Genomic DNA, 11,419 nt, shown 5'->3' with positions numbered 1-11,419 from the left:
CATAAGTTAAATTGGTTATGGGTACGTGAGTACCTGTACATCAAGTTATAACCGAAAATTTGGGTGAGAATTTCTGTGGGAAGAGTAGAAAGATATAGGACTGTGCTAGATGTGTCATGCCTCCTTCTGCCGCGTCTGGGAGCGAGACTGGAAGTGTCTGTAATCGTAGGTTGTTCCGGGATTGAGGTGCACATTCTGCAATGCAATATTTTATGAAGCTCTGGTGAGAGTGTCCAATGTGTGGTATTTTTGATCGTTGGGTGTTGTCTCGTCGGTGGCTCGTGGATTCGAATGTAATATAGCTGCTATCTAGGTAGGTAGGTAGCTACCAAGTACATATGTAATAGGTACTCAAGATTGAATAAAGGCAAGAGTGGTGTTTAAGGGGACCTTTGGGGGCGGAATCTTGGTCCTATAGTAAACGCATGTATATATTTTTCTGATTGCTGAAGATTTACTATTGCATCTCCAACCAATCGCTGGTGCGATGCAGGCTGTTGGCCAGGCTTACCTGTGCAAGCTACTTGGGACTAGCTGGGAAACCGGTAGGCCTATAGGCCAGCATTTAAGCTACAAGCCGATAAAACGGAGAGCTTTGCCACGCACCTACAGAGGCTCCTCAAACTTTAGGATTTGTAAAAGTAATTTTCCCCCTCAAAAGGATTTAATGATAACATACACCTAGAGATTGTCACCACTAAGAGTTTCTGTGTAGTCTAGAACTAATGTCCACTAGTGCGGCTTTCGCTCCTGAGTTTATAATTGAACAATTTAGATATAGTCTAAGATTTATAAGTCTATCCGGTATATCCAAGGTTAAAACCTGAATACAACTCTCCAAGGCGCCGCAGTTATCTGAAACTCGCTTCGCTCATACACCAGTTTCTTCATGCTCTCCATGAACTCGGGACCTAAATCTTTCTCTATTTGCTCTCTAGTCGATTTCGTGTATGCGGTTACAGTTTTGAGTGTATATATCTCCCGTTTTATGTCGCGTATGAAGTGCCAGTTCACGCCCTCCCACAGTACGTCTAGTTTCATGATATTTATGGTCTTAAGGCGGGGGAACCGGGTGGTTAGAAAATTTATCAGCTATATATAATCAAATATTTTGTTAGTTTGGGTGGTTAAACAGTTAAAGAAATTACATTGGGTATCTATGGGTCTTACCTCTTCACGGGACACATGCGCCGCGTCTCTGATCTCCATTTCTTCAACATTTTCAAAACTCTCGCTGCTAAGGAACTCAGTGAGTATCGCGACGTTGTCCCCACGCGTTGAGAATTTGAGGCATCGGAGATTAGAAAAGTGGAATTTGCGATTTAGGGGGTTTAGGGATGTCGATTCATGAGAAGTTGTTGATATCGGGTCCGTGTATAAATTTCTGGGGTCAGGGCGTCCGGAAACTGTGAATGTGAAACTATTTATGGTGCCGAAAGAAGGCTGCAATAGCGGTGGTAGGGTCGAAAGAAGCCAATTGCCTATACCGAGGTCTTTGAATATCTGGGTGCCGACGGATAAATCAATGCTTACGGCCTGAAGCCTTGCAGCTGTGGCTGGAGGTGGTGGTTGTTCGTCTAAATATTTTTGCGACTCTACAAAGGTCTTTAACACTTCGGAATTTGAATGTGCAATATGTAAGTAGAGGTTTAGATTTTTTAGACCGGGTAAGGTGTTCAGAATGTTTTCGAGAGATCCGAGCATGTATTCTGCGGGTAGGGGGTCGTCGACCCGGTCATTTAGAGTGATGGTTTTGAGGTTTGGGAAAGCTGTCACGAAAGGTTGCGTGAACATTTGGCGGCCACCATCTCGGGACATGGAATCGAAATAACAGAAACCGAGGTCTCCAATGTATTTTGTTTCCCTTCGCATGGTTAAGATCCTACACAAAGCTGTTAGAATTCTTAAGTTATATTCAAAAGCAGGAAATAAAATGGTTCCTACTTAACATGTTTTCCATGGGCCTTGTAATTCTCAAATCTTTTTGAGGCAATTTTGTATCCAGTTCGAACATCGTCTCCAAACCCACGGAATTTGATAAGGCAGCTAGGGAGATCTCTCATCCAATAACACTGAAGTTGAATGTAACAGTGAGAGTACAAATGCCAAATCACGATATCATAAAATCGCCGGCAGACTGGGGCTAGCCGAACGGCGACCTGGGACTTGGATGTTTGGAAGCCGGGGCGAAGAGCTTCGTAAATGATTTTCGATAGGATTTCGTTTGGAAGAGTGAGGATCCCAGAGGTATTTTCGAAGTTTAACGTTTCCATTTTCGACATCAATCTTAATCAAGACGATTGCTTTGCCCAGTTAATCATTGATTTAATCCGAAATTAGTGTTTTCTGGCTGGTGCGCTGCTTGTAGCTTACCTTATCTGCTCTGTGTAACGCTGGTAGTATACAATGTTGGATTTCGAACGAGACTGTGTTGTCTGCCCGAATTTACGAGACCAGACCAGCTTACTTCTCTTGACCAGTTGCTCCAGCTTCGGGATGCTGACTTGTAGCTTTAGCAGAAGTTGGTATCGTTATACAGTCTATAGGTCTAAATGTACCTGAGAAATTACTTTTTGGAAGTTTCGAGAGGTAGTTCAATTTCTTGGAAGCTCTCGATGCATGCCAGGCTAGGCTATAGGTGTCATGAGCTTATGAGTTGGACTGAAGCTGTTTGATTGATCCTTCTCTGAGCTGGGCTCGATTTTATATATTCCATAAACTTGCAATCACCTAGAAAAATTTTGCGCTTTTGTCAGCGCCTAGGACTCGAGGCTGGAGTCTCCCCTCTTTTTTTTATTTTTTAATTAGTCACATACAATGCACGTGTGCGCAAAATGCTGACATGTAAGAAGTATCTATCGGACTGCCGATGTGGGTCTCAATACTGTAATAATATATACTATCCCCGTCGAGAACGAATTGGGAATCCAGTTCACGGAAAATTAGGAGGGATGCCAATCTGGCCAAGATTCACGGCAACCAACGGCCCATCTGGAGCTTACCTATGTATGAGTCTACCATCAATTAGCTTCCTTTCTATACCATTGGTTATATATAGTACCTAATAATATAATTAATGATACATTTATAAGTATCCGGCGATGAGACTTGCGGGTGATTTCTGATAGGTTAACGGGCTATGAGTAGAGTACATGTATATTGAATACCAGAACATTACGCCGTAAAGATCCAATACATGTATAAATATTGCGATCAGCTGGAGAAAATCAGTCGATTGAAGAGTATTAATTAGGTTAATTGAAGGTCATCGATTGGGGGGCACTGTACTGGCTGCAAAGTATCAGCCTGAGATTTTGAAATAATTTCAGACATGGCCTAGCTACACATATAAATATTTCTCTCTTCCCAATGCTATTATAAATTTATGTATATAGTCTTAGTGGCATAGATACAGCATCCGCTATACCTCTTGATAGTGTGATGTCTTGTATTTTACAATGGCAATAATGTCAAATTCAGTCTTTACGAGAAATGCATTGATGGGAGATCTAGAGTCTTGCGATGCTATTGAATGTAGATATCACTGGTGTATATCTGTAGATCATGATTTAGGCATTAGCATTTACCTCGGCCTCGAATCTACAAACTACACTTCCAAAGTATCATAAACTGTCTCAAAAAACTTTCTCTCCACACCGAAACTTCATCTCTAACCCACTACCCTTCAAATCTTTTGCCTCGTCCTAAAGAACTATATCACAATGCCATTACTAAGCTTGCCAAACGAGCTTTTGGAGGAAATCATTAAATATGCTCTTCACGATGACTTCGACTGCAAGAAAGTAGCTGCATTGAACCTAGTCTGCAAGCTCTTTCGTACCTTGACTATGAAAAATCTCTACAAGGAATGTCACATCCGATTCCACCAGGACCCTGCGTACCGAAACGAAGGGACATTTGGCCATGCTGCGATGTTCCATCGTTTTGGCGACGATCCAATCACGGGATTGAAAACAGCAAGACACAAGAACCAGCTGTTCAAAGAATATGGGGACTATGTTAAGTAAGTTCCCCTGAATCAAATCCTACGCTACTTCTCTATGGCGGGGTTTCAAGCCAAGCATCAATATGTATAGAATGATATTGAATCGAATGTACTAATTGCGGGTTTATCTATAAAGAGATCTCACCATCGCTCATTCAACCAATGCACGTATCGGAGGCCACCCAATTAATGCATGCAATTTGAACTACTCAGTTTTGGCAACTGTCTACTTGCCTACCATCTTAACTCCACTACTCGAATCTTTCACCAGTCTTACAAATCTCAAGTTTTCGACATCTGCGGTACAGCCTTCCACGCTCAAATCCCACGAAATGTTCTCAGTTATCGGTGACATTTTCAAGTTGTGTCATTCTCTCAAAGATCTGTCATTAGACTTGGACATTGATGAGTTTGCACCATACCAATTGAAACGGATGGTTCAAACCCCAGAAGATATTGACATTGAGACAAACGCCACTCTACCGTCGCTCCGAAACCTTAATCTAAAATTCCTTATTTCAACTAAAGATAGGGACGATCGTTATACAGAGAAAACTGGAGTCTGGATATTGACCTGGATGGCCATTCTAATGCCATTGTCCCACAGAATAGAGAAGTTCAAATACACCCACTATGAATACGTCAAACCATGGGGTCCCAATACCGTTACAGCTAGAAGTGTCCCAGAGGACATCAAAACGATCAACAAAATCGGTGTCAAACTCGCCCTCCCGAACTTGAGATTCCTGGCTCTCGACATGTTACCCCAAAACCGAAGAATGATCGAAGAGTACTTCTTACTGGGCAAAACTAACGTTGAAACATTGACACTCTCATTAACACAGAACTACACAGCTCAAGACGTAAGTATTTTCATATGGTCAAATATATTTTCAAAAGCTATTTTGCAATCACAATACTTCTATGCATATATTAAATGGGATATCACACTTAGATATATGCCATTGTATATCAGTATCCCAATTTGAAAACGCTCGAAATCAGGGATACTAAGGTGGGCAGCGACAAAGCGACGAGAAACGGAGTGACCTGGGAGTTTGTCACCAACACCAAGCGATTGTTTAGAAAATTGGTAGCCCTCGTTTTATATACGAACCAGACAGGAAGGGAGGTAAACGAGGCAATTGGGGAGGATTTTCGGAAAATCCACATCAAATCACTTAGATACTGGAAACGTGGCCAGCGTCTTCCGCATGAAGCTGAATTCAGGCTAGTCGTCAATTTTCATTAATTAGATATAATGCGGAATATAGGAATTTCAAACGAATGGAGATGAATGAGATTCTGTGACTTAGTAATGACATTGGCTGCCAGACGATCGATTTGAATGCCATATATATAAATACTGTTGTATTTTTGATGAGAAGTGCGTTGTTGAGCTATCCATTTTGGGAAGTACAACATGACAACCCTATCTTGGCGCTCCCAAGTGTTACCTGTTCGCGCCGTATTCTGGATATCTACTGCCATTTGCAAATATATATTTCCAAGTCCCAGAGCATAATTATTTCGCATAGTCTTTACGAATACCATCAGCGTAACGTCTACGCATGATTCGCTTTATTCCTTACCAGACCAATATCTCGTTATCTTGAATCGAACAACAGTGCCAATGCGATGCAACGTGAGTGGCAGCACCGAGAAGGCCGGCGCGGCCGGCCCACTATCGTGCATACTAGATTAGTCCAAAGGGTCTTCAGCCGCAAGCCACCAAATTGTCCGAGTGCGATATGTAGGTAACACGAAAATGAACAAGTTTCGGAGCCGACGTGTGCTCAGCCTTATAAAAAGCTTAAACGAGGGCGTCCTGGAATTTCGAAGGGTTGGCGTTTTTTCCTCTTTCCCCTTGGCCTTAATTGTCGTGATTCATTGGCTTTTTGGCTTTGAATCTTCTATAGATCTATCAATATTAATATTTTGATTATCCAAGGGATCATTCGTTTTCAAAATGCGGCTCTTCCTGTCTACTATCCTCCCTCTCTTCCTATTTCTCCTTTCGTTCGCAGATGCCAATGCTGTCCCCGGAGCCCCTAAACGTAGTAACTACTCAAAAACCCTAACGGTTACTAAAATCCTCCAGCTCCTGAAATGCCACCGCGCGTCGGCGTCGTTGTTTTGCTCGACCTATTTGCATTACAATGAGAGAACAACCAGGACGATTACAAAGACGTCGACGAAGACTAGAAATATAGGTAGGACGACGACTATTACGAAGACAATTACGAAGTCGGTTGTGGATTGTACTGTTACCGAGCCTTATTTTTATGATACTACGACGTTGTTCGTTGGGCCTGCTTCTACTCGTATGTATTCCATATTGTCCTTTTTTTGTTTTGAATGAGTGAGGAATTGACCGATACTAACTGATTTGTGTATTAATTTAGTCACCGAACTTCAGGTTGTGTCTACTGCGGTGTATGTTCTTCTCCCTTCACTCCTTGTCACAGTATATACCTAGGTATCTTTACATAGTCTAGACCTTTACTAAAATTTCTGAATAACAGTTCTCTCATCTTCGGGGGTCCCATAATTTCCGCAGAAGACAAGAAAAAAGTGAAAAGAAATCTAAAATACCCAAAACCAACCCTCTCCCACGCGTACCCATCTTCTCTGTCTAAGGCATGCTCCTCCCTCATCGGCCGCCCACCCCCTCGAAAGACAACCACCATAACAGTCAACAAATATATCAGCAAAATCACCACATATACAAGATTCAAAACCCAAGCTGTCACCGTATCTTCCTGCACGGACACCCAATTTTCATTGTTACTGGCCACGGAAACAGCTCCTTCCACTACAATTTTTAGCGAAGGGTTTAAAACCGTGACGGTGGCAACGCTTACTGAGACTATCGAATATTTCTGCTGGCCGTTGGGATTTGGATGTGCTGCTGTGCCGACGCCTTGTTGTCCGGGGGCTTGTGAGAGGGTTTCGGGTAGGGGGAATATTTGCGTGCCTACTGATCCAGCGGAGAAGGAGGCTTTTATCAGCAGTTTGCTGGCTGATAATTAGTTTCAATTCGATTGATTGGATTTTATAGAACGAGGATGTAGTTACGACGGCTACAGCGCCTTTCAAGGGGTATATATTAGGCGATTTAAGGATATAATGACCTAATTTATTATTAATTCATTGGACAATTATGCAACTGTACGGAGAGGCCCACGGTAGCGAGACTTTTTATATAATTATTACCATATCCAAACTACTTAAATACTTGTTTGGATATATATTAGGGGTAATTGTTGCCTAAGCTCAGGGTCGCACGAGAACTGACATTGTTCTTCGTCAATGCATGGTCATATGAACAGAAATGTGACCCTCTCGGTCCCGGATCTATGTATGAAATACCTAGCCAGGGTACCGGTGTATCAGGGACTATTATGATACTAGTAAACGCATCAATGGGTCGAGTGGTAGTACATTTAGTAAGATTGTGTCCGTTACAGCAAGGATCGGAATTCTCCGAGTTTGATCGAATACTAATGTGTATAGATTGGAAGTTGATAAATATAACTGCATCGGCGGTACTCATGTAGCTATAGTGCTCTTACTGTAGCACGGTGGTACTTAATATTAGGTTGGGTTTCCCTGGTTCGGAGATATATATTAATATGTATTATTGAGTACTTACACAATCAAAACGCCGAACTAACCTGTGCCTTCTGGACATTGCCCTTTGTAACTATCGTGATATCGGATACATATATACATATCCTAGAGAAAGCCATATACAACCCGCCCTACATAGTATACTCGAGCACAAGTACTCGATGTGACTGTGTTGCGGGCGACTTTGTAGCCGAAGTGAACTAAATATCCGGCACGAGGCTGCCCCGAAGACGTTTGAAACCGAGAGAAACAAGAAATTTAAATGGAAGTAAGCCGAACATGACGCTGGTCATCTGCGTACCTGCAGATTTGACGTATGAGGATTCAACAACAGAACTCGAGAGTGTATATATATATTTGGACTCGATCCATATGATGGGATATAAAAGGCTCATCGTTCCAGACTGCTTCTCTCGATCTTATATGATACTTGTTATAGCTTATCAGCGGGTATTAATTAATATTATTGTCTTGCAGCGGCATTTAACATATTCGACAGGGAACAACTCATCGCCGACACAGAACTTACATACCCGCAGATACGTGTTCCATCGTGCAGCTGCAGCATCGTCATCACCACCTCTATTTACATATCAGGATTTAATATCTGAAATCCTTTACCCGTGGTAGCTGCTGATTTTCTTATCTGGTTCTTGGTATCAAGCTCTAATTTAGACGGGCGGTGTGTATAAAAGAGCGGAAGGGTCCCCCGCGTGTGACCGAACGAGATAGCTTGGAAGTTAGCCCTGTCCTGTCCTGCCAGCCTGCTGCAGGCTGTTTGAGCAACCCACCCTTTCTTTCCTTATTTCTTCCTCTCTTTCTTCCTCTCCTGCCTTTCATCCCTCTGTCTCTGTCTCCTTCTTGCTCATCACGACAAAAGAAACCGGTTGGGAGAGACTGCAGGTGGTTTTTGTTTCTTCTCACGAATAACTAAGTACCTTCATCATCACATCGAAGTTCCGACTCGGCGACTGGCAAAATCCGGGGAGGGCTACTTGGGTTTCTGGGGTTGAAAAGTTAAGGAGCTCAGTCTGTCAGGCTAGCGTACGTCATAGAACAAACATGGCGACAAGAACGGATTCGGTCCCTCGGACCCCAAAAGAAGGTAGCTATTCACACGACCACAAAAATGAACCCCTTCTTGAGATATCATATATTCTAACAGGGAAGAAATAATAATGGTGTAGTTGGTGAACACTCCCGTCTTCTCTCTCCCGCTGCCAGCGAACGTCGATATGGCCGTTCCCTCACTATCCCCGAGGTCTCCAACCGTCGCCAACGAAGCTCCGTTTCCTCGTCCATGTCCCGTCGGTCCATGCGCGTTACACGTAGTTCCTGGTTCCTGATGCTATTAACCCTTAGCATCGGAGGTTTACAAATCGCCTGGTCGGTGGAATTGTCAAATGGTTCGCCATATTTGCTGTCCCTGGGAATTTCCAAGTCAATGTTGGCGTTAGTATGGGTTGCTGGGCCTGTTTCTGGAGCTTTAGTGCAGCCGTACGTTGGTATTCGGTCGGATAATTGTAGGATCCCTTGGGGAAAGCGAAAACCTTTCATGATTGGGGGTGGTGCGGCTACGATTGTTTCTTTGTTGATACTTGGATGGACGAAGGAGATTTGTGCGTGGATTGTGCCTAAGGGGAGCGATGCACTGCCGAAGGTTACGATCGGGTTGGCTGTATTGATGATTTATGTGCTAGATTTTGCCATAAATACAGGTACTTTCATCAAGTCACTATAAGTTATCGTGGGTGGGCGACTAATCAAAGGGGATGGCAATATAGTGCAAGCTGGTATTCGTGCATTCATCGTCGATAATGCACCACCTCATCAACAAGATGCAGCGAACGCATGGGCGGGACGGATGACGGGTATTGGAAATGTATTGGGTTATCTATCTGGTTATGTGAACCTACCGGAGATCATGCCGTGGTTCGGAAACACACAGTTCAAGGTCCTCTGCGTGATTGCATCCTTCGCACTAGGTGGTACCTTGGCTCTGAGCTGCGGGTTAATTATGGAACGAGATCCTAATGAGGATGGGTATGTCATTTATTCACTTTCCATACGGGATTGTTCGTTGGCTAACAGAGTGTAGGCCGGTTGATGAGAAGAAGAACAGTGTACTTGCGTTCTTCGGCCAAGTGCTTCATTCCGCAAAACGGTTGCCGCCACAGGTTAGAAAAGTTTGCGATACGCAGTTCTTTGCGTGGATTGGGTGGTTTCCGTTTTTGTTTTACAGTACTACGTATATTGGTGAGATTTGTAAGTATCTTTTCATTCGCTCTCTAGAAGTATGTGAGGACCGAAGCTAACGGCTTATATCTAGACGTCCGACCGTACTACGCAGCAAATCCAAACCTTGACCCCAAGGAAGAAGCCAAGCTCTGGGAGGAGGCCACACGAGTTGGGACCTTTGCTCTTCTTGTCTTTGCAGTCGTTGCACTCGTCTCCAATACCATTCTTCCAGTATTTATTCAGCCAGCTTTTAACCCGGCAAACGCAGAAGAAACCCCTGCAAAAGATCACCTAACCTTCCTCCGGATCCCTGGACTAACACTACGAAGACTCTGGTGTATATCACATATCATCTTTGCAGCCAGCATGTTGAGCACATTCTTTGTGAAAAACACCTGGGGTGCGACTGCACTGATTGCTGCTTGCGGTGTCCCCTGGGCTATAACCCTCTGGGCACCTTTCGCTCTAATCTCCTCAGACATCTCTAAGCGGGATGCCATCAAACGCGGAGTCCTCCGTAGTGCGACACCATCCATCCGATCTGGTGTACATGGAGATTATGAAGCAAGAGATGACTATGTAGATCAGGCGGGAATTATCCTAGGGCTTCACAATTTCTCGGTTGCGGCGCCACAGGTTATTGCGACAGTTTTGAGTAGCATTATATTCAAGGCGTTGCAGAAGCCGAGAGGGGCGGAAGGGGATGAGAGCATGGCCTGGGTTATGAGGTTTGGAGGAGTTGCGACGATCTTTGCGGCTGTGATGACTTTAAGACTGGCCGAAGAGGTGGATGAAGGATTGGAATTTGTGGATAGCGAGGAAGAAGAGGAAGAGGAAGATATCTGAGGTGTACATGGTATAGTATGATATGGTATCAAAACATGAGATGGAGGGGAATTGGGTACCCGTCGGGTTTGGCGATGTTACCGACTTCCTTAAACTTAACTTACTCAAAACATTTACCATTTCCTAAGTTAACTACTCAGTTATTTACTTGCATATATATGTTATACCGTCTATTGTTACATTGCGGGAGAATTGAAGGGTTTAAGATCGGATATACAGGTTTGTCGGTTTGGGCCGGTTGGAGTTTTTGTTAGCCTTGAAACACTACATGCGTTCACTCTATGTACTCTTTTACTACTACTATTGCGGCTTCTATTACTATTGGCTACCTAAATGCATTAAGTGTTTTTACCTCGAGATCCATTATTTGGTTTCATATTTCTGACAGGCTTGTATTTTAATGGCCCAAGTAAACGGTCGTGAAAATGGCGAGGTGATAAGATATTTTCGTAGATACAAGTTAGTAGCACTATATCGTGATTCGAGAATGACATACCAAAAAAGCACTCGGATCCATTTCACCCGTGCGGGTACGAGATACCTCTTCTATCGTGATACAGCAGTCCCAGCATATGTATAGTATCACTTATTATATATCTTCGAATGCAAAAGGCTGTCCGGGGTTATAATTAGCTTGCGCAATCAACCAAACGTAAACGTCGCCCGCCGCGTCGGCCAACATCCGCCAACACAACG

General features: G+C 43.5%; 4 protein-coding genes across 4 annotated transcripts; 3 read left to right on the top strand and 1 right to left on the bottom strand.

Moving 5' to 3' along the window:
* Positions 1-816: 816 nt before the first annotated feature.
* AOL_s00079g285 (uncharacterized protein) lies at positions 817-2,282 on the bottom strand (the record flags this gene model as incomplete). The annotated part of the gene is made up of 3 exons (XM_011124160.1): positions 817-1,092; positions 1,171-1,882; positions 1,945-2,282. The coding sequence occupies 3 exons, from the start codon at positions 2,280-2,282 to the stop codon at positions 817-819; spliced, it is 1,326 nt and encodes a 441-aa protein (XP_011122462.1).
* Positions 2,283-3,722: 1,440 nt separating this feature from the next.
* On the top strand, positions 3,723-5,258 carry AOL_s00079g284 (uncharacterized protein; the record flags this gene model as incomplete). Its single annotated transcript, XM_011124159.1, has 3 exons — positions 3,723-4,024; positions 4,143-4,869; positions 4,962-5,258. 3 exons carry the CDS (start codon positions 3,723-3,725, stop codon positions 5,256-5,258), a joined length of 1,326 nt encoding a protein of 441 aa, XP_011122461.1.
* Positions 5,259-5,975: 717 nt separating this feature from the next.
* AOL_s00079g283 (uncharacterized protein) lies at positions 5,976-7,039 on the top strand (the record flags this gene model as incomplete). Its single annotated transcript, XM_011124158.1, has 3 exons — positions 5,976-6,330; positions 6,412-6,442; positions 6,532-7,039. 3 exons carry the CDS (start codon positions 5,976-5,978, stop codon positions 7,037-7,039), a joined length of 894 nt encoding a protein of 297 aa, XP_011122460.1.
* A 1,662-nt stretch (positions 7,040-8,701) lies between these two features.
* On the top strand, positions 8,702-10,723 carry AOL_s00079g282 (uncharacterized protein; the record flags this gene model as incomplete). The annotated part of the gene is made up of 5 exons (XM_011124157.1): positions 8,702-8,744; positions 8,827-9,357; positions 9,424-9,682; positions 9,738-9,904; positions 9,969-10,723. The coding sequence occupies 5 exons, from the start codon at positions 8,702-8,704 to the stop codon at positions 10,721-10,723; spliced, it is 1,755 nt and encodes a 584-aa protein (XP_011122459.1).
* Between the last annotated feature and the right edge of the window lie 696 nt (positions 10,724-11,419).

The sequence above is a fragment of the Orbilia oligospora genome (assembly GCF_000225545.1).
Source record: "Orbilia oligospora ATCC 24927 unplaced genomic scaffold scaffold00079, whole genome shotgun sequence".
Lineage (NCBI taxonomy): Eukaryota > Fungi > Ascomycota > Orbiliomycetes > Orbiliales > Orbiliaceae > Orbilia > Orbilia oligospora.
This window is presented reverse-complemented; position numbering and strand designations above follow the sequence as displayed.